This window comes from Knufia obscura, assembly GCF_036327395.1.
Source record: "Knufia obscura strain CCFEE 5817 isolate CBS 148926 chromosome Unknown scaffold_5, whole genome shotgun sequence".
In the NCBI taxonomy this organism is placed as follows: Eukaryota; Fungi; Ascomycota; class Eurotiomycetes; order Chaetothyriales; family Trichomeriaceae; genus Knufia; species Knufia obscura.
The window spans coordinates 1,451,811-1,477,301 of record NW_027042691.1 but is presented as its reverse complement, the minus strand read 5'-3'; the positions used below and the strand labels follow the sequence as shown (position 1 = coordinate 1,477,301).

The window sequence follows — 25,491 nt, the reverse complement described above, 5'->3', positions numbered from 1 at the left end:
TCGTCGACTGCCTCCCTCATGTCAACACGATGACGATGCGGTATGAAACACTTTCCTCTGGACTCGACTATCTCTGACACGAACCGTCCATACCATTACGTTCGTGAGCCAACACGAACCATTATCATCACACCGTGTCGCCAATGAGCCGCCCCAGAAGAAACTCTTATCTCTCTTCATCAATCATCAACCATCAAACAGCTATCCGCATCGACGCTCCTCACGATGAGACCATTTGACCATGTCACAATCAATCCACGAACAGTAATCCGGCGCTCTCAATGAATCCTTCTCGATCACCTTCCGCCCCGAGAGCTTGTCGCAGGCTTCGTCTTTGGTCGTCGTCGAGGATTATCTCGTCTTCATCTTCATCTGCACCGCCAATGTCGAGCTCTACTTGACTTTCGTGCCAAAAAGAGAGAGCGGCCATACCACGGTCTTTCTTACCGGGTACCGCGTTCAGTCGATAATACCAACCTCCACGTATCTCATCGACGCCATCCTCATCGGCCATCTCACAATCAGCTGCACCTTCTCTTCGGCTCGAATCGTCCCCGTCGTCGTCGCTGTCGCTATCCTTGTCACCTTCCTCGTATCGTCGATCGACTATCTTAAACTGCCTTCCACAATCAGGACTGTCTTTCGAAAGGCCGAGGATCTTCACAGTGTCTCCAATAGCGAAGTGTGGCTCGATGGGCTCCTCGTTTTCGGCATAGTCGGTGTCGAAGTGGAAGGTAGGATCGTATTGGAGTTTACACCAGTGGTCTGAGTGAATGAGGCCGCGGTCGATGTTGAGGTCTGCTTGGTTCGTGACTGGTTGTCGAGTTGATCTTCGCAGATCGCCGTTCGCAGGCATAGGTTGTGGAAGTTGTTCTTTTTCTTCTCTCGTCTGTGCTGGCTGCCTCGTCTGAGCTCGTGGTGTGGCTACACCAAAACTACCAAGACCTGTTGCTCTACCGAAAGCGTGCACTTCTTGCTGCCCCTCTCCAAAGACGTTCCCTTCGACAGGCTTCAAGTGTTCAGTACTGAGCTTGTCAAGGCTGCTTCGACAATTTCTGCAGGTCATTTTTCTGGTCGGGTCCTTCTCTCGCTGTAACGCTGCACCAAAGCCAAAATCCCAGCACTTGGCATGGAACAATCCATTGCAGGACTCGCACAGCTCACCCTCTCGGATATTAATGGCCGACTTGCAGGTGACACAGACACTCTCACCATTGAACCCGATCTTCGTGGGACTGCTAGGTGATGGCATCGCTGCGGATGCGTTTGTACCCAGAGTTGGAAAACCGTTGTTGAGGTTGAGCTTACCAAATTCTGAAGAGGTCATGCTTGGATGGCAGTGAAGATGGTCTCAGAGTTGTGCTTGGCTAGTGATGGAAAGCGAAAGCAGTCTTCAGAAGGAAGGCTGAAGTGACATGATCAATGATGAGCCTGCTGTGGGCTTCGTATGGCTTCGATCTGCTTCTGGCTTCGAAGTTCTATCACCTTGAGCAGCATTGAAGGTGAGAGTGAAGGTGAAGAAGGCTTGGCTCCTACGTTCAAGCAGGTACCTGTTGGGATGCTCGATCATTCCTGCGGCTTTGATCGGCCGAAATGATTTCGCACTTCTTGCAGACGAACTCGACGGCAATTGAACAAGGTCGCTGCCGATAATGAAAGGACTTCTACCTACGGCTTCAATGCTACGCAGACGACTGTTTAGCGCACAACAGGTGACCATGTCTTTACTTCTTCGAAGCCCATGTGGATGGCCCACATAACGGGCTGGTGGTTTGAATCTCCTAGATAGTAACTTGCAATTCTCGGTTCGATGTTCACGACTTATCCCTTCGCCGATTTCCCAAAGTCGTTGTGTCTCGTGCGACGAGCCGACGTTCACAATTCTGCGTCCTCTGGGCACGTATCCGTACCGGCGCTACGACTCTCATCATTCTGCCTTGGCCTATTGACTGGATCACCGATGGAGGTACCGTCGAACAGAGTGTCGTCCTCACTGTCTGGGTTGTCGACGTCTATGGCATACTTCTCTAAGTCCTGCGATCGCCCTGCACGGAAGGCAAATCTCCTGTCAATCAATATACGGCCAGCCTTTCCTGGTGGTCGACGGAAGGACGGGAGCGGCCTTGACTCCTCGCCTTTGGCATATCGGAAAGATGTTTGATTAGCAGAGTCGACATCCAGGTCTTCAGCTTCTGGAACTGTTGGATCCTCCCGCAGTTGTCCTCGGACTATCACAGTCTGCTGCGCCAATTGCTGCAGTCGCTCAGCGGTTTGATCTTCTGCTCGGCGCTGCTGAAGAGGCATAACAGTATCACGGTTATATGCAGTCATCTTCCCGCCATCAGCCGCTGTAAGTGCGTCCTTGGCTGAATCGAGGCATGGGATGTTCAGATACTTTGCTCTATAATAGCAGCACTGTGCACATGGTCTCTTATCACCACAGAGAATCCCTTGCCAGGCACATATTGTGCATCGACGCTCGGAAGCCGGTTGATCTTTTGAGATGCGTTTACGTTTTCTTCACTTCCTGCCTTCTCCACTATTGGAGGCGATATCTCTGCATGTATGCGTCGTGGAGCTGGGCCTCTTATTGTTAACGGAAGAGGATCCGGTCGGCGCTCTTGGTTGACATGCTTCTCAAAGTACGTGCATTTGTGCTCAGGCTCAGTCTGTCGAATGATGCTACAAGAAGTGCATATTGGCATGGCCTTATCGCATTCGAGCATACCGATGTGGCAGGTCAGGCATTTCCCGACGAATTGTGACAATGTTTCTGGGATTCGTGAAGGTAGGTAGGTAGAAGGAGTTGGGACCAAGGAAAGTGCATAGGTGGCAGGAGGAGGGTTCGAACTGGTGCTACCCCTGGTGTCTTCCTCTCGCTCTGCTCTGAATTTTGCATCACCTTTCGCCTCAAGACTTGGATCGGTATAATCCTTCATGGTGTTTCGAGAGCCTGTTGACGAAACGTGAAATGCACGATGAGATCTGGGAAGCATAACACCTTGATATAGGGAGCAGCTACCCGAACGGCTTGACAGCAGACACGCAATCCACAAGCTTCAGACATGACAAGCATCTCCTGATGGTCGAGCAAACATTCCTTAATTCGATAGAGGAGCGAGGGTGGACAGTAAGCTTGCTACCCATCACAAATGTTGATCGACATCAGCGGCTAGTCACAATCGCAATGATCGAATAACGCTATGTTCGTTGCCTCGCTTGCTACAGCAGCTGCCGCAAATCCAATGTATGCATTGGGAGATCGACGAGTTACAGCAACTGTATCGATGGCAAGCACAACAGAGGGAGCAATGGCCTGTTGAAGGACCGTTTTCTCGGCGACATCCACATGCTGTATAACATGCGTTACCCATTTCCTCCCATACAATCTTGTCCTCCGATTCGAATATGTACACCAAGAATACGAAACTCGGGACTTGCGAGGAACGCATGGAACGCTCCTTTCGAACTCTACTCAACGCTAAGACAAGAGCGCCAAGCAGGACCCCTTTATCAATTCCGTCTTCCGTTGTCGACACCGCCGTCATATTACATCAATGCTTCTTCAATCAGGCCTGGTCTTTGATGGTTGAGTGTTTGAGTAGAGCATGCGAAATAATCGCAGTGGAAGTCTGTATCCTAGGAGTTTTGCGGTGGATCATCTGGATACACACACTTGAGGAACCCAGGCGGAAACAACTCAGCTCCGCGCTCACAGTTCTGACACGGTTGACCCCCGTCACATGGTGGCGTTGGTGGTCTGCGGATGCAAAATGAGCACGGACGGGTTGATGGCTGTTGAGGTTGTGGCTGCTGCTCGTTCTGCTGTGGTTCGGGTTCTGGTTGTAGCCTTCGTGCCGTTGCTGCGGCTAGACTGTCGGACGAGTCACTGCGCTGCGTCCTGTTGCCTGCGACTGCCGCGCCAGAATATGTAAAAATTGACGGACGATTAGCTGGGGTGACCGGTCGAGAGCCAGCAGCTCTTGAGTTCATGGGGGCATGCCGTCGATTTGTCTGATCAGCTGAATGTTCCGACTGACTATCATCTTGCGTTATGTCAATAACCTCGCTACTGGCGACAGTCGCAGCGCGAGATTTAGGACCCAGCGACAACGTCGGCCGCCATACAAACGGATCAGCCAGAGTCAAATGCGGATCCAGCTGCGGAAACACTCGCTCTGGTTGCGTTGCTGCTAACAGTCCCCTTTCAGCAGCCGCAGCAGCGTCCATAGCGGCCCGACTGTCAAGTATCATGTTGCAGCCCTTGCAGGTAGAAGGCAGGGCGCCCCTGCCTTTTCGTGTTGTGAGGATATCATCCATTGCATCTCTCCAGCAGTCGTCGTGGCTGTACCTTTGGCACCATCCACACCAGTCGAGGTCGTGCTGATTTCGCGGGTTGGAGCAGAGATGGCAGCGGACCGGAGCTATCGTTGGCATTCTGGGAGTTTGGGTGAATATTAAGGAGCATAGGACAGAAAGCAGAAAGGGATAGCTATGGGCAACTACTGCTGCTGATGGTTCTGTTGACAAAGTCAATTGGCATGACCATAAGCTTTGCCATCCACCATAATCAGCAAGTCACATCCGTTGCTTCAGCAAAAGACCACGGCGGAAGGGCACCGTATCAGACATGCTTGCAAGCAATTGAGGAAGCTAGTGGCTATTCGTCAAGACAGATGTCAATTTCTATCTGCAACGTCTAGAGTTGGTCACCATGTACTGCTGCACAAATGAAAATCCCAGCGAAGACTTGAAGCTCGCCTGCAGTTGCACAGCATCACAACACCCCCCCAATAGTGCCATCAGCCATGTTTGTCTCAATACACAAAACAAAGCGGGACGACTATACCACACTACACATCCATCAAGGCTCATCATACACACAATTCATCCTCCAATACCGAAACCTCGCTCGACAGTTCGAGCACGGCGGTCGCTCTCCATCGCAAGGGTTTGCCAACGGGGGTCGGGAGTACTTGCAAGCATTACACTGTCGTTCGGGTCTTCGTTGAGGCGGGATCGTGGCGGTGTCCGCTGTGACATGCGGGTTAGAAAGTCTAGGCCGCGCAGAGTGCTGGTTCTTCTGCTGGACTGGGTCCTCATCTTCGTCATCCTCGGTAAGGTCAATTACTTCTTGTTGAGCCTGCTGTTGTTGTGCAGATGGTGGAGGACCAGCTCGTATATCCACGTCATATTCCTCGACATCATCGTCCTTTGGATCGGCAGGGACGACAACAGCGTCAATCTGCAGGAGATCTGGAAGGCCTCTGCGTACCGCCGTGTCAGGTGATGATGGTTGTTGTTGAGGCACAGCAGCGGCAGCGGCGGGAGTGAAGGGTGAATTGAGGAGGGAGTTCTGGAGACGTGATTGATCGCTCGGGTGGGCTTGTTGTTGCGTGGTTCGCATTGACTGCACGTATGTACCGCCGTGTTCGATGGCCGGGGCGTATGGATATGGGTTCTGGGCACGTGGCTGTGGTTGTGCTTGCCAGGGCCGCGCCAGCGCAATCGCCGGAAATGCATCCTGGACGCTCCGTGCTGAGGGGTGTTGTCGGATTGCAGCTGCTCGTTGCGCCTTTGTCGCGAGGGCACCCCAGATGTCTGTAGTGTTGCGAGGGAGTACGCAGATCAGACATGGATTGGTCTTGATGAAGGGTGGACTTGGGTGGTTTATGTGGAAGAGGTTCCGGCATGCTGTGTGGATGAAGCGGGAGCAGCCGCTGCAGGGGGTGGGGGTTGGGAGGTGGGGGTCTAGGCAGAGGATGCAGAGGGAGTTTGATGGGATTGACATGGTGCTGTCGGGGAGGGCGTCTAGGCAATGTTGCCAAGGGTGGAAGAGTGGAGGAGGGATGGAGGATGAAGGAGAGTGTCTGAAGCTATCATGTCACGGAGTGATTGTCTTGAGCTTTGCTTGCGTGGCAGGCAAGCAAGCAGGCAGGCACGGCATTGGGGCCTCTCATGGTGGTGATACGATCGCAAGTGACACGCTGACAGGTGATTGTTCTGAGTCCACAGGATCAGTATTCTGCGCTTCGAGAAGGACGAACTCCATGGAACAGAATTGATGTATGGGCTTGTGGTATTGGACCTCGCCCTGTTGCCTGACAACGTTCAGATCAGACGACCGACCAAACGTCCCATGAGTTGTTCAATCTGGAATCCTAGGGAGCACCATCCTGAACTCTCAATGTTGTGTGCTCCTCAAACATCAAGTATACAAAGCGTGAGGAGTTTGACAGTCGCGCAATCGACAACCGATTGGAACGCCGGGGTGAATACGACGCATATAACCGTGGTTGATCTTGTAGAGCAGCAATGGCACCTCTTCACCTATTCTTCTTCCGCTGGGCTTCGCTCGCTCGCTCTTACCTCGTTGATTTCACCAGTTTAAGCCATAACGAAAACGCCAGAGAAGAAGTGTGATGCGCCAAATGATAAGCAAGAAATCGAAGATGCTGAAGGCGGTTGGATCATGGTCACAGACGCCGACACCAACGAACAGGAGCAGCAGGATGGTCAAGCAAGGCAGGATCATTCAGATGATCAACATCAGACAGAAACTTCCGTTCCGGATCTGGATTCATCGTCCTCGCAAGTAAAGACTCAGCAGAGTTCAGAACCACAGTCTGGAATGCCCCCTGAAGCGCAGCCTGATGCTCAACCGGCTGCTCAACCGGCTCCTCAACCGGCTCCTCAACCGCAGGCAGCCTCAACCACGCAGCAAACAATCGCCCAAGCCACTGACACCTCATCATACCATTCCTCTCCGTTGAACAGCCCTTTCATGCAAGCTCGACTGCGAATGTATAGGCAAAGACGACCGTCGTCCCCATCTGGTCGTCGATGAAGGGCTAGAACTGTACGATGGCTGCTTGCGATGGCACTTAGCGATGTGACAGAGGTTGGTACCTTGCCACAAGCATTGCTCATGTTGTGCTCTCCTTGCAATATTAGTAGCTAAGCATCAAGTTTACGTTGTTCACGAGTCAGCCTGACTAGACACTCTGTACCTGCCATCAGCTGTCCAGAAGTGGCCGAAAGCCCTTGCTCCGTACTAGTCGGCTCGATAGATGACCATCTCAACCTCAATCGATCTTTGCCATTCTTTCTAGCATTCCTGCGTGCAATTCTTAGATGTTGATCCCTCAGATTGAGGTCATTACTCTTCTCAGGAGCTAAAGTCATGCTCAGCACTGCTCGGCTACCATTCCTGCTGTTTGTCAGATGTTGCTTCCGTTCATGATTCAAGCGGTTTGACCATATCGATTGGTCCTCTCGCAAGCAATGCCTAGAAGGTCAGTCCACATAAACCACCAAAGTCTCAGCTTACAGCGGGACACCCTGCCCTCTTGTGCTTCCTACCATCACCTCAATCCCCAGCCCCAGTACTCATGACAGCACCACCGCCCCGCCCATGCTACCTCTGTCTCGACACCACCAAACCCATCCACGAACGCCCCTGCCCAGACTGCTCAAGAACAACCCACAGACACTGCATCAACATCTTCCGCGTCAACAAACCCCTCCAAGCTTTCAGAATCCTTGTCCGGCTTGTACCCTCTCGCGCGAGGAATATGGTGACGAGATATTCTGGGGTGCTCTAGCTACGGACGCTACAAGGCAGGCTGTCCTGCAGGCTGTGAATGTGCAGGATCTCAGGAGGTATTTTGGGCATACGGCTTGGCTTGCGGGGCAGGGACCGTGGGATCAGAATCTGCCTGACGCGGATAGGAAAGGTCAGGGGACAGAGTGGGAAGATACGTATAAGGAGGTGGAAAGGGTTCTGGGGGTATTGTTGGTCGCGGAGGAAGAGGAGGCAAAGAAGCGGATGAAGGCCTGGGAGGAGCGTCGGTTGAAGGCTGCTCTTGCTAGATCGGAGTCTCCTGTTCCAGATAAGTACCAGGAGGAGGGGCTTGACTTTGAATTTGATGATGATACGCCTTAGCAGTTCCAGGAGAGATATCAGTAGTAATTCCTTTAAGCGTGGTTGCGTAGCAGTAGTGAGTGGGAACTGATCTGTGATCGATTTGAACAGAGGTATTCCTTACAGATCTCGTTGACGCCTTTGGCTAGTCGGTGTTATGCCACACATCATCTGGGTGTCCATTATCGTCCTGATAAGTAAATTAATGAGAGCCTATTCATCCCTGAATCTGTTCGTGTTCGCGAGATACGTGCGCGTCATGTGGGAGCGATGATCAAGAATGATGTCTCCCCATATCTAAGTATTGGTCTTCCATAGCACACCTCCGTCTTGCTAGAGTATATGGGCTTTACCATCCATGGCTATAACATCACTCAGTGAACTCCGCCAAAGTGAACGTTTCACATGAATGTGTTGCCTGAAATATTCAGGCATCCAAGTCAGTATAGCACATAAAGGGAAATAGCTCTAGCGTCTTGGCATTCTCACATTCTCGAAATTGTCTGCGGCAGCCTCTCGCGCAGCTTGATCGCAAACCACCAACGCTCACTACACCCACCACCTCGATACCTCAACCAACCTCTACATACACACTTGATTGCCCTCGAGATTCAATCTCACCAACCGCAATCATGCCAGGCGTTACCGTCCGAGATGTCGATGTAAGTCACCACCCACTATACCATCGAGCGCAAAGTGCGCAACCCGCAAAACAAGAGGAGGACCAGAAAACCATAAATACATACACCAGAAGAACATGCTCGTGAGGTGCACTGCAGAACAGCAGGCTGACCAGGATATCACCAGGCTCAAAAATTCATCACTGCATATGCCGATTTCTTGAAGAGACAAGGCAAGCTGCAAATCCCAGGTCAGTAATCCGAGCATAAAGAGAAGGACAAGATAATGGCTGCATTCATGTATGTACGCATGCATGTTCCACACAGCATGTATACATAGATACATACATATGCGCCGTCGTCTTCGTCCAGATCTTCGCTACACTCTCCACGCAAAGCACATCACTAACACGCCCCCAGGCTGGGTCGACACCGTAAAGACCTCCCACAGCAACGAACTCCCCCCGCAATCCCAAGACTGGTTCTACGTCCGCGCCGCAGCCGTCGCCCGCCACGTCTACCTCCGCAAATCCGTCGGTGTCGGCCGACTCGCCAAGGTCCACGGTTCAACCAAGAACAGAGGCAGCAAGCCCATGCACCACTGTGATGCCTCGAGATCCGTAGATCGGAAGGTGCTGCAGGCGCTCGAGAAGATCGGGATTGTGGAGAGGATTGATGAGGATACGGAGGATGCGGGTGGGAAGGGGGGTCGACGGATTACGCAGGCGGGACAGAGAGATTTGGATCGGATTGCTATGACTGCTGTTGAGGAGGATGAGGATGAGGATGATGAGTAAGCATTGAGTCAGTGATGATGCTTGCGAGTTGTTCGATTTCTGGATCTGAAGATGGTGTGTGTGGCATGATGATTGCTTGAGAGGCACGTTGTGATGAGAAATTGCTATGGCTATATGGTTATGCCGGGTTCACCGCTGCTGTGGGAGCAGAAGGTGGTGGTTTTCGATACACATGACAAGAAGAGAGAGCAGACCCACTGCTCAAGAGTATACACTGTACTCGAAATGACACTGGCATAAATCAATCAATGCTAGTCAACCAAATCAAAACAATTCAAGACTTCAAGCACATATCCAATTCATGCTCTGCTATAGAAGTGTGTGTACGTTTGTAAAGCAAAACTCTATTGTATTCCATCCGGGGTATCTCATGCAATTGTAAATCATCAAATCGTAACGCATATCCATATCCATATCCAATCATGCCAATGTAACAAACAATCTCCCCAAGGCAGTATAAGGAAACCATCGTGCCTCCTGTAGCCAACCGGCTCGATCGCCATGCAAAACCCATACCAAACCAAAACTCCTCACAGGAAGCTGTACCCATCAAACCAGTGCAGCGCTGCCCAAGCGGTCATAGCACCTCCGTATCCTGCGGCCCCCTTTCACTTTGTCCCTCATCTCCCTCTACAGCCCCAGTAATACCAGCCTTCCAACCCTCCTTCTCCCAAGGTAGAACCCTCTTCTTCCTAGGGAGTGTAGCTGGTGTAAGTGCCTTGTTCTGAGAGCGCTCATACTCCTCCAACCCCTCGAGGAGATCGTCGTCATCTAGACCTTCGACTGCGAAACTATCGTATTTTTGGAAGGGTTCTTTGATTGGCTTGGTCGGTGCTGATTTGGGCTCTGGTTTCGTCAAGGTGGAAGGGATGGAGACTGGTGCTGGTGTTCGCGCGGAAGAGACCATCTGCGTAAGTGGGAGTTTGGAGAGGAAGTCGTCGTCTAGATCGCCGTCATCGAAGTCTTCGGGTTCGGTGGCGTCGTCTTCGGAAGGGTTGTTGTTGTGGTCGAGTTCGGCGAACATATCGTCGTAGTCGAATGAGTCGTTTATGGATGTGAAGGACTGGGTTTGAGGGATTGGCTTCATAGTCTCGACCTGCTTTAATGGGGAAGACTTCTTGACAGGAGAGCCTAACTTGTCAGCTGACAGCTCTGTCTCGGGCTCATCATTCTCCTTGTCGAGATCGTCATCTTCGAGATCGAGGGCTAGATCTTGCGTTGAAAGACCGGAGAGGATATCTCTAACTGCTTGGGTGCTGGATGTGGTTGTGATGTCTGCTTTTGCTAGTCGACCCTTGAAGCTGCTGACTTGCAGGGCCTGTGTGGCTCTAACATTGAGCTCAGACTGTGAGACGGGCGAGAATGGTAGCCGTTTTGGCTCGGGGAGTGGTGGCACCTTGAAGGCGTTGTAGGAGTCTTGCTCGACCTGCTCCGGTTCAGGGTCAAGGACTTCGGTATCGGCGTCACTATCTTCTGCGATGTCAAAGTCCTGGGATGAGTTGAGTAGATCGAGCTCGGCTTGGTCTAGATCGACAGCTTGATCCATGGTTGTATCCTTGGGTTGCGGATCTGCCATGGCTCTTGTGTTGTCCTTGTAAGTAGTGGTCGTTTTGTTCTCTTCGAAGAACTCCCTATCTGCCTCGATGTCACGATCGTCAATAGATTCGTGTGACAGGCTCCTCACGAGCTTGGTGAGCCTGTGTTCGGCCCTGCCGTTCGCATTGTCCTCTTTGTCCTCTGAGAGATCTTTGTTCGCATTGTACTCGATTGCCTTCAGCACCGGCTTCTTCGACTTCGGCTGTTGAGGCCGACCACCAAACCACGAGTGTAGATTTAGCTGATCCTCATCCTTCTTCGCAAGGGTCTGCGTGAATGTGATCTTGCCCGCTTCGAACATACGCCTCTTCGCTTCCTGCTCCTTAGCCTCCTGCTCAGCCCGTTTCGCAGCGTTCAGCTTCTTGTTCTCTTCGCGACGAGTGACTCGCTCAGCAGTGGCCTGCTTTGCTTCCTCTCGCTCCCATGCTCGGATTTCCTGTTCTGTTGGTTCTTTGTACCATTTTCCGGACTTCTGGTGGTTGCGCTTTGCTTGCTTTGTTGTCTGGACTATTGTGATTTCGCCGGTGTCTTCGTCGACATATTCGCCGTAGCCGCGCTTTCTTTTGCGCATGTTGGTTGGCTGAATAGAGATGGTAGAGTTGGTCTGCATGTTTACGGCCATCTTGACTGGGGCCGTTGCTTGGGGACGGATTGCGTCAGTTTCCGGCGCTAGGCAGGCGACTTTTGGAGGCAGCGGACCCTGCAAATCGTGCCTACGGTAGTAGGAATGATTTCTCTACTCACGAGTTGTCCTGCTACTGCTGAGGATATTGTTGGATCCAGGCGATACTTGGACAAATCTGTACGAGAGGTGATCTGGACAGGACGTGGACGTCTTGAAACCGACTAGACTACAAAAGGGTGGTGTAAACGCAAGACAATCGTTACAGACACAATCATATTCATCTGAAAGCATGAATAAGGAGGTTGGTATTGTGCGGCTCAGGCGATACTCAATGTAGACCGAAGTCACTGTCACTTGTCCATTGAAGTCAGCTGTGACTGCAGTACAGGTGCAGGCGACGCGAAGAAAGCATGTGATCTGTATACGCCTTGAGAACGTCAGTCCTACCGCTAGCGGTCACTGTTCTGCATCCTCGTCGTCCAGATCGTCCATGTCTTCAATTGGAAAAGTCAGGATGGCAGCGATCCCGCCTAGACCATCTAATCGTCTTCCACTTTCATGATCACTGCTCAGTATTCTGACCTCACCTCCTTCGATGTCTCGTACACGGTCCACCAGCGATACCCATCGTCTTCTTGTAGCAACTTCTTGACTGCGAAATAGGGCGTTGTTGATAAGCAGTATACCGCCTCCTCGACCTACCGCTCCCTTGTCTACGGCTTCCTCGACCTCTTTTGGTCCATACCATGCTCTGCCGTCATCCCTCCGTAACAGAGTGAAGAAGTCGTCCATCACAGCTGTTTCTCTCGCATACTGGGTGTTTTGCAGACGTGCTCTGACCTCAGGGCTGTTTAACACCTCGTTGAGACTGTGCAGGTGACCTGAGCTACTGTGCACTACTACGAATGCTTTCCTCTTCACCAGCTCCTGCAGAAGCTTATCACCTTTAGATGCTGCAGTCTCATTGATGTGTTTAAGGAAGCCCTGCGCAACAAAGCCAGGGCTAGCTAGCAGAATTGGAAAGTTCGACGAGCTGTCCTTGTTCTCGAGCAGACTTTCGAGTTGACGGAGAAGAGTATCCAAGACAGTGTTGTAGAATTTCTGTAAGCCTTTATCATGATCTGCACTTCGTCCAGCACCTGTTCGCTTTCGAGGGACATTAGCTTCGACCCTCTGTTTCAGAATCGTTTGGTGAGAGGTCAAAAAGCATATGTTGCCCAGGCCCTCCTGCATCACGACTGCAACGGCTTCGGTGCTTTTGTTGGGATCAATGGCTTCCATCAATTGTGTCTGGGAAACACTATCCCACCCTGCCCCACCATCCTTGCCTTCTACAACCTTCTCAATAGTGAAGTTGCGGTTGAGTTCCAAGTCCAGGGTATGGTGTTGGCCGATTTTGGCATGTTTGTTCTCTCGCGCTATCTGACCAGAGACATGTAACTGCCCAGCTTGTGGATCAAAATCGAGCGACTTTACCTTGATGGTGAGATTTGTATGCACCCTTTGCGAGGATGTTGAACCTGTCGCGGCAGATTCGTTGGTCACTCGACGTATGGCAGATGCTGTGAGGAAGTCGCCTACCAGGACAAGGTTGTACGCATGCCACATGTCTTCTGGTTCCTCTGGGCATAATGTCACGGCGCCCGAGCCATCACTGTTGATATTGCGCTTGACGAGACGCATAGCTGTAAAGGATGCCTGGTGATCTCTCAGTGGCAGATGGTGTAGTCAATGGTCAGCTGGCTTTCAGCGTGGTCGCAATATGTGTAACATAGTCGTATTAATACTTACTGCCAGTGAGCTGATCATGATATACCTGATTTACTTTAATTCGAAAGTGTCTGCCTGAGGCTCACACCGACGTCGCGACTTCTTCACGATGAATTGTGAGCCTGGATCGTGAAGCGGCCGTCACGCAAAGCCATGCATTTCCTCACTGTGTGGGGTTGTCACGATGTGCAGGTGCGGCCCATGAAACCTTTCAAGTGAGCTCAACGCGTGTTTGATGTTGCAGCTCATGGTTAGAATGTACGAAAGCTGCTGCTCGACTGGTATCTGTGGGAGCAGCATTGAGCTGGAAGGGTCCCAAAAGTTCATCGAGGTGTCGAGCTTGCCTGGTCCTGAGCTTCCTTCGTCTCGGACGAAGCAAGGTGCAACCGTGCAGCTCTGTCGCTTATAGCTGAGCTCGTCCGGACATGATTGCTTCGAATACTAATAGCAATTGCTAAGCCAGAGATCTAGCTTGCGCAGCCGCCACAATTATTGTTGATAGCGTAAGCTCTAAAGCTCCGAATAATGCAAGCGGCAGCGCCTGAATTCGAGACGAAGCTTCTGTAAGTTAGATTGCGTTGGTTCCATCCAAACGAACCCACCAGCTGAGAGCACCTGCAGAATCCTCTTCTCCCGCCTTCTCTTTTCCGCTCTGCTCCATAGTCATACATCATCCACAATTCTAATCACTGTCGCCTGTCGCGTCTTTGTATCTTTGTGCCTGTACGGACTTCTTGCGCATTCGCTCCTTGTTTCTCTGCGCAGCTATACGCAGTTACAGAGACAATCTTATCTACTCATAGCTCCCCAATCTCTACCAGGATAAGCATTGACCACATCTGTGGAGAAGTTCACCACAGCGCGTCTTCATTTCCGGGCGCGAACTGTCCAGCTATCAGCTGTGCGCTCATACCAGCTCTAGCAATTCTACAAAATGGGTTCTTTCCTGTTTCGATGGTGAGAATAGGTCGATGCGCAGAAGACTCTTCATTGCTAACAACGAGACAGGCCTTACCCGGCTGACAATGTCTACGTCACCGGTACCTTCGACGATTGGGGAAAGTCAGAGAAGCTGGACAAGGTCGAGGGTGGGTTCGAGAAGGAGGTTCAGCTGTCGAACGCTGATGAGAAGATCTACTACAAATTCGTGGTCGATGATCAGTGGATAGTGGATGACAATGCTCCAAAAGAAGACGATGGCCACTACAACGTGAACAATGTTCTGTTGCCACATGAAATCAAAAAGAGTGGTTCTGGTGCTGCTGGAACCTCATCTACCGAGCAGAAGCCTACCACGCGGAGCCTGCCTCAGAACGATGGTGCCTCCGCCTCTCAGCCAGAAGACAAGGGCGCTACACCGGAAGAAGTGGACAACGATGTCCCAGGAGCTTTCCCAGAAACTCCCGCTAACGAGCCGAGCTCTTTCAGCGTAGCGCCAATACCGGCCACAGGTCATCAAAATACTCAAAGTTCCGTTACAACCTCGAAAGAAGATTATGAGAATGCTGGTGGTGAGGGAGTGGCTAGCGGTGCTTTTGGGGTCCTACCAATCAACGCTGATATAGGCCGTAACGCCTCAAGCTCGAAGGAGGACTACGACAAAGTTGGTTCGGAAGGCGCAGACGATGAGAAGGTCAGCGTCAATCCACTGCCTGCAACAGGACACGACAATACCCAAAGCTCTGTTACCACGTCTAAGGAGGACTACGAGAATGTTGGTTCGGAAGGCCCAGGTGAGGAACAGGTCAGCGTTAACCCTCTCCCAGCGAGTGGACATGACAACACTCAGAGCTCTGTGACCACGTCGAAAGAGGACTATGAAAAGGCCGGCGCTTTTGGCACGGCTGGTGCTGCTGTCGCAGGCGTTGGGGCTACCATTGGAAATGCGCTCTCGAAGCCCAAGGAGACCGCCAAAAACTTGATTCCTGAATCATCCCTGCCCATGGGTGGCGAGAAGACCGATACGATGGATACAGGTCCGTTCATGAACTCGTCACGGCCAGGCACAACCACCGCATATCTAGCGTCGAAGGTTCCGTTAGAGCCGAAGAGAGAGGCACAAGTCGTTGAGCCATCGGCACCAGAAGCACCACAGCCATCCAAAGAGGCGAGCGCTACACCATTCATGACCTCTTCAGGCCCTGGCACTACGACTGCTGATCTTGCCTCGCAGGTTCCTCTCGAAAAGAACCGAGATACCGGCGTGGTCGACGATGAGACTGTTGCTGAAAAGTCAGCATTGGAGAAAGAACTGTTACAGAAGGTGCCTGAGACTCAAGCCACTGGCGAGCCTGCCTCCGCTGCAAGGGCCCAGACAAGCTACTACGGTCTCGCCACGAGCGTGCCGCAACCAGTGGAAGAGTCTATTGCAAAAGCTCATGCTTCGCCAGAGGCCGCCACCGAGACTTCGGCAGTCGCAGAGAAAAGCGCCATGGAACGAGAGCTGCAAGCTAAAGTTCCCCTGGAAGAGTCAGCTGGTGAACCAGCACCAACACTTTCTGCAGCTACAGCTGGAACAGCACCAGGTGATTCCAAAGGTGATTCCAGCACTGCTGCTGAAACCGTGGATAGCTTGACCGGCGGTGAGACGGCAAACGAGCCGGTGCCGGATACAGATACGAGTACTCAAAACCAAGGTCTCTCTGCTGGCGAGATTGCTGGCGGTGCTGCGGTCGGTGGAGCTGCCGCTGCAGGTGCTGCCACTCTTGCAGCTAGGCAGGAAGACAAAGAATTGGAGCCCCCACGTATTGACGACAGCAAGAAACCACCAGTTACGACAGAGGCTGCGCCGGCGACCATAACCGACAAAACCGAGCCTGTTCCCAACACGACAGCTGGCCTCGGATCCGCCAGCCCGCATCCTGGTGTCTCGCCAGCAGCAGCTGCTGCGTTGTCTGATGGTACAGAAGATCCGACCATTGCCGATGAGCCTTCCGCACCGAGGACCAAAGCTCCTGCAGAGACGTCAGAAGCGACAGCGACAGAGTATGCTCCGCCTCGAGCTGAAGGTATGGCGCCGGGTGTGTCTCCTTCGGTTGCCGCCGCTCTGTCAGATGGAACAGAAGATCCTACTATATCAGAAGAACCTACACTTGCTGAGGAGCCAGCAGTCAGAATGATGGCTCAGAACGAGGCTGACATCACATCAGCGGCGCCCGCAGATGATGTGACCATGCCTCCTGTAGCCACATCGGGTGGGCCCCTTTCGACTGATACCACATCAGTGGCGCCCATATACGATGCCGTCACGTCTGGGGCAACCACATCGGCTGCGCCAGTCTTGGCGGACACCACCTCGACGCTGCCTACCTCCGCCGGTACCACGTCAGTGGCACCCGTGGACGACGTGACTACTGCCGACACAACTACGTCTGTGGCCTCCGTCTCAGGCACGACCACCTCAGCTGCAGCACTGCCACCAACAATTACATCTGCTGACACGACGTCAGATGTAATAAAGAGTACTCAAGCGACGCCAGCCGTTACTGAGACGAAGGCGAAAGATGTCGCACCAACCTCAGCCGAGGATCGAGAACCCTCACCAATGACACGACCAGCAGAGTCCTCCGCGGCAGAAAAGACCCCAGAAACACCCAAGAAGACGGTGGCTGGTCCAGCTGCAGCAGGCACCACACCTACCTCGGCAGCCAGCGCGAAAGCTCAGAGCACGACAGAATCGACAGCAACAGGAGACAAGAAGAAGAAAAACAGGCTGAGCCGGATGTTCAAGAAGATTTTCGACTAAGCGGTTATTTTGAATATGCCTGTCTGTTGCGCTCTGGTCGGACGCACCGGCATACTGCTTGGAGTCAGGATTGCGTGATACCTTGAATTTGTAGATATCCCTGGTTGTTCGCGTTGCATGAGGGCGTACATAGTACTAATGCAAGAATTGAATTTCTTCTTATCAACTGTTTTCGTTCCATCGATCTTGTAGAGGTGCTATGGAGAAGTCAAGCGAGCTTCTGGAAGACGAACAGGCTTCTAGAAATGGTCGAGAAGACGACAGAAGCAAGATGGAATTCTAGCGGTGTGCACGGCCGGCGGCAAGGGCTTCCCAGGCAGGACAAGCACCCCAAAAGCATCGACGGCAGCAGCCAATGAACTTTCCAACCCCGCTTGATCTGGTAAGGACATGGGAAGCTTGGACCACCTGATTTCTTTCGACGCAAGCCAGCTGGTTTGAGCATGAGTGTCGAGAGTGAGCTTGCTTGACGTTTTGCTGCTCTTCTTACCTGTTTCCATCCAACAGCTATTGCTACTGAAGTGCACAACTCAAATCAACCTACACGTGCAACATAGGAAGGTAAGTCCTCAAAGTCGCGATTTCTTTGTTCTTGATAGTAAATTCGGCGGTACGTCATAAGCATTCCAGTACAAAACACGAGGGGTCTTTTTGACATGGTCAATGCATTGAGTTTCCACTTTGCATATGACAGTACTCTAACATTGTGTGAGAGTGTCTGCTAATGAGGTGTTATTCCCAGGTTGAACAGCTATACGGATAGGCGTGCTGGCTGAAGGAACTGACGAGGCCATCATAGCTTCACGTCGACCTCATCTTCACCTCCACGACTGCTAAGAGCAAGGAGCTACAAGTACAAATCCAGCTCAAGAAGGCACCACCTGCAGATCAAGCTTGCCCCACCTGAAGAGGTCCATGCACTATCCTCCACAACAGGCGAACCAACCAAACCTTTGTATGCAGTGAACCGCGAGTCACTGGAGCTGCTGGCACAACCTGTCCCCAGCTTAACCCAAATCTACTTATCCCCACATCGTTCCAACTCATCATGTCGTCGCTTGATCCTTCCTACCAACACGAGATTGATGCTCTGATCCAAGACCTGTCACTAAACAAACCCAGAGATCTGATCCAACACTGCGCCAACTACTTCAATAGCCGACTCGCGTCCGAACGAGAAACTAGTCGCTCAGGTACAACCAGCAATATGACCGACACCGCGGGGCGAGGCCCATTCGATCGAGCTCGAAGTCAGAATGCTATACAAGAGGAGGACGAAGAGAGAGATACCTTTGGCTCACCTACGCAGCCGAACTTCAAGTCCAATGCTTCGCCCTTCTCGTCACCCTTCGGTGCCTCTTCTGGTGGTGGAGGATCAGGTGCTGGTCTGTTCGGTAACTGGATGGGCGGCCAGGGTGGTGCCACAGACGATGCGGAAGCGGCACAACATACACCTGCCAACTTTCCCGGAGCGGGCCGAAGGACATCTGTCTCTGCTGAAGCTATGCAACCTGACGCCGACTCTGGCAACTGGCGACCACCAAAACACCAGAAAACACAAGATCAGCTGGATCGACTGAAGACATCTGTGCAAAGCAATTTCCTCTTCACGAGTCTGGATGACGAATCGTTTGGTCTTGTGCTCGATGCATTGAGTGAGAAGGCCATTCCTGCGGCTAACATCCGCGTCATCAATCAGGGCGATGAGGGCGACTACTTCTATGTGGTTGAGGACGGGGAGTTCGACATCTATATTCAGTCAGACGCCCAGCTGATCGGCTCTGATATTGGCAAGAAAGTCGCCAGTGTGAGCACCGGAGGCAGTAAGTTTTGAGCAGCAAATCATGCCAATGGCGCAATGCTAACACCTTCACAGGCTTTGGTGAGTTGGCTCTTATGTACAATGCACCTCGAGCCGCAACCGTTGTGTCCACGGGTAAGGCCCAGTTATGGCAACTCGATCGAATAACTTTCCGAAAGATCCTCATGACGAATGCTTCGGAGAGAAGAAAGATGTACGAAGGTTTCCTCGAGGACACACCACTGCTCGCTGGGCTCAAACCTTACGAACGGTCGAAGATCGCCGACGCACTAGAGACAGTCAAGTTCACTACCGGCCAGAACATAATCAACGAAGGAGAGCCAGGCAACAACTTTTACATGCTCGAGAGTGGCGAAGCACAAGCCTGGAAGTCAGGCGTTGATCATCCAGTCAAAGAATACAAGCGAGGCGACTACTTCGGTGAGCTGGCTCTGCTTAACGACAAGCCACGTGCTGCGTCAGTGGTAGCCAAGACAGATTGCAAAGTAGCCAAATTAGGCAGAGATGGCTTCAAGCGTCTGCTCGGTCCAGTCGAGAGCACAATGCGACAGCAAGAGTATGAGGGACAAGCAGGGATTGACCCACTCCATTCAACGAGCACAGTGACCTAGTCGGTCGAACATGAGCTCAAGAAGGGGACTGACATAAAGAGTTCTGATCTCTTGTCTGTCACCTCGGCTGATATTACGAGTCCATTTATGAGTGATAGTGAAAGTGCAGGTGGAACCAAGAAGAAGAAGAGGACCTGGGACACGATGGTGCGGACTGCGACGAACTTGAAGCACATTATGGGCAAGAAAGAGACGAATGGCAATCATGAATATCGCTGAAGCGAGCTGAGAGGCTGAAACCATGAATTACGAGATGTGACGAGCTGAGCTACGGGCTTGAATTAGAGCTGCAGTGGTATAGCATGGAGTACTGTTATGCTGATGTACCCTGGAACTGATAGCATGAATTCATTCAATATATGTCAACCTCGACTCATCCTTCCATTCCTGTCATCTCTTTCGCTCTGGCATCCCTCTCCAACCCATCAACAATCAACCGCGCTACATTCCTCCCCGCAAGTGCACTCGTCTCCATCGTGCTGATAAACCGTTCCATCCCGCTTGTGTACCATAGTCGTCCGCTCATGTCATTCTGAGCGTACTCATACCCTTGTCCCCTGCTCTGTTCGTTCTTACTATCCTGTCCTCTGCTTTGCTCACTGTTCTCCTCATCATCCTCACGCCCACACCCATACATATCAAAACAATCAAATTCCCTCGTAGGTGGGAGATAGGGATAACTATTCCATGTCTTCTCGTAACTCCAACTTATTAGGTCGTTTGGCAGCGTTGAGATGCCGTCTTCACTCTTCCTCCCACCCTCCCTGTCCTCGCCATGTTCGCTGAAAGTGTCATCCTCCTCCCACCCAAATAATTCCCTCATGAAACTCGCGCTCAGTGGTGCGGGACTAAATATTTTGTAGAGATATTGCGTCGTGTTTAGTTCTAGGTTCTCAAGTGGGATGTGACCCGATGAGACCGTGGATGGGATAGATTCGAATCCATCTGTACTTGGATGCAGCACGCGCAGTGTAGACAGGGACCAGAATGTACTTGGGCCTACTGCTGATTCTCCGCGACCGAGGGGGAAGGGGTCGAGGGGCCCGGGGAGGGTCGTGAGGATTGTGTCGGGGATTGAGTTGATAGACTGGGGGTCGGTGGAATCGAGGTTGAAGAAGGATGGGGAGGGACGGTGGGGGGATGTGAAGAGGGTTACGTGGAGGGAGACGTAGTCTACTTTTTGGATTGGTGGTGGTTCTGGCGAGATGAACGGTTTGCTATAGCTGCTGCCGGTGCTGGTGTTGTACGGAGCCGCGAGAATGACTGTGTCGAAATAATATGATCCGTGGTTTTGATCATGCAGAATAGTCATGTCCAGCATCTCGTTGTGCTGAATCCAGGCGATCGTCGTGTTGAGATTTAGTTTTGCGCCTGAGGATCTAATCATGCGATCGAAGATCTGCCAGTTTCCGCCGGAAATAGACATCGCGCCCTCGGTGGACATGCAGACCATAGTCTCTAGGCCGTGGAAGTCGTGCAGGTTCTGGGCGTAGTTGACGCGGGAGCTGGCTTGGATGATTTCGCGGGAGAATTTCTCGCTTATGCCGTTTGCGGATAGGATTTGGGTGCCGGATTGGCCCGTTGTGTCGAGGAGGTCGACGGCTGATGCGGCACGTGTGAGATCCTTGAAGGGGAAGATGTCGGAGTAGAGACGGAGGAATTTTGATATCGTTGTTTGTTGGAGATTTCGTAGGCGGATGGGACTGAGGCCGTATTTCCAGAGGAGTTTGGCGATGTCCCAGTAGGAGCCTAGGGTGCCTTTTAGACCGGAGGTGTCATCGCGGTTGGGGAGGGTGAAGACGAAGGTTTGGCCGTCCCAGATGCCGATGTCGTAGGATGAGCCTGTGTTTTCGTAGATGCGGTCGTTGGATGGGAGGTTGAAGTCCCGTGTTGCGTTGAAGAGGATCTGGTTGATGTTGACGAAGATGCTGGCGCCGAGTTCGACGGGGTAGCGTGGGTCGGAGAGGGCGTTGACTGTTGTTGCGCGGCCGCCTATGTGGGATGTTGATTCGAAGATTGTGATGTCTAGGGGTCGGAGATCATGTTGGGTGGTATTGGCATATTGGGAGAGGTGATAGGCTGCTGAGGAGCCTGCTGCGCCGGCGCCGATGATTGCTATGCGGTATGGTTGTGGTGAGGGGACTTTGGGTGATGTGAGTGGGGATTGGGATTGTTGGGCGTTGGTGTGATTTAGGAGGGTGAGGAGGCAAGTCAGGAAGGTGTGGATATGGAGTCGCATTGTCAGCTTAATCAAAGGTCAGAAGTGTCCAGCCTAGGGTAGCTTTAGCATTGTCAGAGCCTACGATGTGATGACAGGGCAGACTTGTCGACTAGAGTGTGACCCGATGGCAATTTCGTTACCATACAGTGGTGAACGGCGAGGAAGGAGGGTAGGAGATACTGGAGGGCGTGCACGGTCGTAGCACTGGAATATGTTACTGCCTTGATGCCTGAAGCTCCACAAACTCAGGGACAAGGGGAATTCAGGCTGGTTGCTCTTAGTACTGGGCCGACCACAGTGCGGTATCAAGAAGCTGCGGAAGCAGGACCCAAAAGCAAACAGCAGGAGATGTTCGCCTAAGTTGTTCGTGCATGGTAGGTACGCTCTTGCCGGCTCATACTCATACAACCATATTTGCTTCTAGTCCATCAATGCGACCCTTAGAGCTACATCCAAGAAGAGACAGAACGCCCTCCAGCATACCACAGCACAGCAGAAAGTCTTAAAGGACCAACCAAAGTTGATCCACATGACGGTCAGCGTACCTTCCCAAGGATCCGCCATCAACCGCATTCTCGTCGTTGTCTCGTTACGATAGTAAACCATATATAACCTTTCCCATGGTCTAATTGGGTATCGTGGGATCTCCTGCCATAAGATTTTCATAATCAACCGACTCCACGCTATGCTGATTTTAACAATGTAATTCCACCTGAGACGTTGCCACTCCGTGAAAGATTTCGTAGGATTGTCATAATCCGAATGAGTTTTCTAAACTTTCGGTTCTTCGTTGAAGATCTGGACGCGGTCGGCAATCTCCCAGATCCTGCTACTGTAGTGATCCTCAATCTCATCTCCTTTGCCGCCGGCGACTCGAAGGATGAGGTCATTGAGGCTGCTGCGACCAAGGATGTCGACGTGGTCTCCGGTATTTGGACCGCCACGAGGACTGAATCTATCTGGCTCGTGAGGCATTTCGTATGTCGTGATCTTCACGCCTGCAGGATTGTAACGAGTAATGTTTCGCCAGCCTTTTGAGCAGATGTAACCTGTCGATAACAGGTTAACAGTGCCATCTCCTTCACCGAAGATCACCCCATGGTCGACCTGTGGAGTACCGTACGGGGGTGGCCCTGTCGTAAAGGAGGTGTCAATGGTAATATTCGTTACGGCGTCCTTGAGTGGGTGGCTCATGTGGTGCGCTTCCTTGTAGAAATATGCTCGTTCGGTTGGCTTGCCGATGCCATAGAAGCAATATATCTTCATGCTCGGTGCCAGAGGTAACCGAGCTTCTAAAGGATTCAGCCAGGTTGTTGGTTTGTTCTCGTTCGCCTCAACTTCAGCTTTTGTATGTGCAACACCATGTGAGAAAGAATTCCGAATCATGTCACTGTACCAGTCCGCAGCATGCTCAAGCAAATAATCTATGCTTTGAGCCACCGTCAAGTTTGTGCGAGGTGTCAGGGTACTGTTGTGTGGTGGCTTGAAGTTGATGAACGGTCCATATGTGAAATTGTTGGCTGCGATATCGTCCGGCGCCCAGGTGGAATTGCCCCATACAGCATCACCACCCTTGGGTAACATCGAAGATAGACCTGGCATTGCGCGAAAGATTTCCGCTCTGTCTTCTTTCGACAAGAACTTCTCAAGACCGTAAACGGCAAAAGCATTGAGCTGAGCTGTGTCCTTCATCTCCCCAGACAGAACAGCAGGAACGTCTTTTGCGGCACCCAGCATGCAGCCGGACACGTTGATCCAAGCCTCGATGTTCTCTTCCACCCAATTTGGACCGCCTCCACCATGGTCCTTATGTTCTACCCACTTCATGAAGTAGAAAAGTACTTGACCGCCCATGGAATGCGATACCAGGACTGCCTTGTGACCGCTAGTTTTCTTAGCGATTTCGATGTAGTTCTGCAGTCTCGTGAAGTATTGATCCCTTATCTCGAGATTCATGTATGTCAATCGCCAGTCGTAGGCCGCAGTAAAAGCATTCGTGGGATCGTAGCCGATGGTCGCAAGATTTTCGAGAATCTTGCTCCAGATCCAATAGCCTGTAATGAAGAAGTCAGCGGCATCAAAGCCCTGAGCAGCACGTATCTTGACTCCGGGAGGGTCGAGTCCCGTAGTTTTATCAAGCATAATGTGCCTCTTCCACGAAGCCTGGTCGAGCACGAGAGCCCGCATCATTGACCATGAACCCCACAATCTCTTCCTGAAGTATGATCTCGCATCTTCCGACGTAGACCATGACTCAAGACCAGTCGAGATCACACCGGGTATCATGATAACAGGGTGATGTGCCTTGATTCCTTGTGCCTGTAACTGCAGGCCGACCGCGAAGGAATCATAGTTGACAACCTCTCTTTCGGCCTTGCTTAGGTCCTTGACGTCCTTCATTACTCCTGCTGGTATGACATCGAGGAGACTATCCAGGTTGACATCCAACAGTCCTTCTAGTTTGATCACATCTTGTGCCTGCGCGAAGTAAAGTGCTACCACCAGACCTAACAGGCCGCCCAACACAAACCATAGTCCGGATCTCTTTTTACTTGTTTTCCTGGCAACGAGCTTCTCTAGCTTTTCCTTTGAGATGATCTTGACCTCCTCGCCTCTATCCGGATCGGGAGTGGTATCGCGACTTGTAGAGGGGCTGTCGCTAAATATGCGCCCCATGCGCCGGCGGAGCTCAGACATCACGACGACAGTTCATGAGCATTGCCTACCGTGAGTGAGGTCCAGCATTATTCTTCGAAAGCAGGGGTGCAGTACTCGTGCATTGCTTCACAGATACAGTATTTCCTTACGCATAGAGAGGCTCAACGCGCGAGACTTTTCACATGTTGCATGTCGTCATGCCTAAAGATGCCGGGACCATTTTGTGTGACTGCCCGGGCCGGGATTTTCAGGCACAGAACGTGGTTTGCATGGGGATCAATCGTTTGTGTTGCTCCAGCTTCCTTATTGCACGTGCTTCCTGCCTCGAGACTTCGTGCTTTCCACAGAGGATGCTCGTCGTCTATGCACCTATGCTCGTCCTCTCAAGCCCGAGATGAGCAATGATGACCCAGAGCCACTGCAGTCTCTATCTACTACAGCCTTGTCTCCGTCTGAGGTTGGCAAGCTGATCCAAACCAACCCACCGAATATCGAATATGTTCAGTATGGCATTTCTCTTGAGCCGAAGTATCTGCCGCAGATGCGCGCATTAATCGCAAAGGATCTGTCAGAACCATACAGTATCTACGTCTATCGGTACTTCCTTTACCAATGGCCAGAGCTCTGCTTCTTCGCGGTCGATACAACCACCGAAGACAAGGATCTTGTGGCAGTTGTGATATGCAAGCTCGAGAAGCATCGTGGAGGACCACTGCGCGGCTACATAGCTATGCTTGCCACGAAAGACGCATACAGAGGAAAGGGACTGGCAAAGACACTGGTCAGCAAAGCCATTGATCTTATGATTGTGAAAGATGCGGATGAGATTGCATTGGAGACAGAAGAGACGAACGTGGCTGCCATGAAGCTGTACGAAAGTCTAGGGTTTTTGAGGAGCAAGAAGCTGCATCGGTACTATTTGAATGGTAATAGTGCATATCGGCTGCTGCTTTACCTGAAGCCTGGCGTTGCTTCGATGCCACTTGATGAGTTCTACGATCCTTATGGTTATGGTGATCTGCCGCCGAGTGCTCAGGATGACCCAAGGTATCCTTCAGGGCAGGAAGACAAAGATGACTTGTTCAGTAGAGGGATAATCTGA

At 51.8% G+C, this 25,491-nt stretch overlaps 12 protein-coding genes across 12 annotated transcripts; 5 read left to right on the top strand and 7 right to left on the bottom strand.

The window, feature by feature from the left end:
• Nucleotides 1-250: 250 nt before the first annotated feature.
• On the bottom strand, nt 251-1,327 carry PMZ80_005336 (uncharacterized protein; the record flags this gene model as incomplete). The annotated part of the gene is made up of 1 exon (XM_064873756.1): nt 251-1,327. The coding sequence occupies one exon, from the start codon at nt 1,325-1,327 to the stop codon at nt 251-253; it is 1,077 nt and encodes a 358-aa protein (XP_064730860.1).
• Nucleotides 1,328-1,875: 548 nt separating this feature from the next.
• PMZ80_005335 (uncharacterized protein) lies at nt 1,876-2,939 on the bottom strand (the record flags this gene model as incomplete). The annotated part of the gene is made up of 2 exons (XM_064873755.1): nt 1,876-2,394; nt 2,439-2,939. 2 exons carry the CDS (start codon nt 2,937-2,939, stop codon nt 1,876-1,878), a joined length of 1,020 nt encoding a protein of 339 aa, XP_064730859.1.
• A 1,925-nt stretch (nt 2,940-4,864) lies between these two features.
• Nucleotides 4,865-5,791, bottom strand: PMZ80_005334 (uncharacterized protein; the record flags this gene model as incomplete). Its single annotated transcript, XM_064873754.1, has 1 exon — nt 4,865-5,791. One exon carries the CDS (start codon nt 5,789-5,791, stop codon nt 4,865-4,867), a length of 927 nt encoding a protein of 308 aa, XP_064730858.1.
• Nucleotides 5,792-7,414: 1,623 nt separating this feature from the next.
• Nucleotides 7,415-7,945, top strand: PMZ80_005333 (uncharacterized protein; the record flags this gene model as incomplete). Its single annotated transcript, XM_064873753.1, has 1 exon — nt 7,415-7,945. One exon carries the CDS (start codon nt 7,415-7,417, stop codon nt 7,943-7,945), a length of 531 nt encoding a protein of 176 aa, XP_064730857.1.
• A 611-nt stretch (nt 7,946-8,556) lies between these two features.
• Nucleotides 8,557-9,341, top strand: RPS19A (Protein component of the small (40S) ribosomal subunit; the record flags this gene model as incomplete). Its single annotated transcript, XM_064873752.1, has 3 exons — nt 8,557-8,586; nt 8,732-8,795; nt 8,965-9,341. 3 exons carry the CDS (start codon nt 8,557-8,559, stop codon nt 9,339-9,341), a joined length of 471 nt encoding a protein of 156 aa, XP_064730856.1.
• A 577-nt stretch (nt 9,342-9,918) lies between these two features.
• PMZ80_005331 (uncharacterized protein) lies at nt 9,919-11,559 on the bottom strand (the record flags this gene model as incomplete). Its single annotated transcript, XM_064873751.1, has 1 exon — nt 9,919-11,559. The coding sequence occupies one exon, from the start codon at nt 11,557-11,559 to the stop codon at nt 9,919-9,921; it is 1,641 nt and encodes a 546-aa protein (XP_064730855.1).
• Nucleotides 11,560-12,018: 459 nt separating this feature from the next.
• Nucleotides 12,019-13,245, bottom strand: DOM34 (Translation factor pelota; the record flags this gene model as incomplete). The annotated part of the gene is made up of 1 exon (XM_064873750.1): nt 12,019-13,245. The coding sequence occupies one exon, from the start codon at nt 13,243-13,245 to the stop codon at nt 12,019-12,021; it is 1,227 nt and encodes a 408-aa protein (XP_064730854.1).
• A 1,021-nt stretch (nt 13,246-14,266) lies between these two features.
• CRP1 (Cruciform DNA binding protein) lies at nt 14,267-17,077 on the top strand (the record flags this gene model as incomplete). Its single annotated transcript, XM_064873749.1, has 2 exons — nt 14,267-14,289; nt 14,341-17,077. 2 exons carry the CDS (start codon nt 14,267-14,269, stop codon nt 17,075-17,077), a joined length of 2,760 nt encoding a protein of 919 aa, XP_064730853.1.
• A 1,048-nt stretch (nt 17,078-18,125) lies between these two features.
• PMZ80_005328 (uncharacterized protein) lies at nt 18,126-19,510 on the top strand (the record flags this gene model as incomplete). The annotated part of the gene is made up of 2 exons (XM_064873748.1): nt 18,126-18,900; nt 18,954-19,510. The coding sequence occupies 2 exons, from the start codon at nt 18,126-18,128 to the stop codon at nt 19,508-19,510; spliced, it is 1,332 nt and encodes a 443-aa protein (XP_064730852.1).
• Nucleotides 19,511-19,883: 373 nt separating this feature from the next.
• Nucleotides 19,884-21,749, bottom strand: PMZ80_005327 (uncharacterized protein; the record flags this gene model as incomplete). Its single annotated transcript, XM_064873747.1, has 1 exon — nt 19,884-21,749. The coding sequence occupies one exon, from the start codon at nt 21,747-21,749 to the stop codon at nt 19,884-19,886; it is 1,866 nt and encodes a 621-aa protein (XP_064730851.1).
• Nucleotides 21,750-22,502: 753 nt separating this feature from the next.
• LRO1 (phospholipid:diacylglycerol acyltransferase) lies at nt 22,503-24,428 on the bottom strand (the record flags this gene model as incomplete). The annotated part of the gene is made up of 1 exon (XM_064873746.1): nt 22,503-24,428. One exon carries the CDS (start codon nt 24,426-24,428, stop codon nt 22,503-22,505), a length of 1,926 nt encoding a protein of 641 aa, XP_064730850.1.
• A 355-nt stretch (nt 24,429-24,783) lies between these two features.
• Nucleotides 24,784-25,491, top strand: naa30 (N-alpha-acetyltransferase 30; the record flags this gene model as incomplete). Its single annotated transcript, XM_064873745.1, has 1 exon — nt 24,784-25,491. The coding sequence occupies one exon, from the start codon at nt 24,784-24,786 to the stop codon at nt 25,489-25,491; it is 708 nt and encodes a 235-aa protein (XP_064730849.1).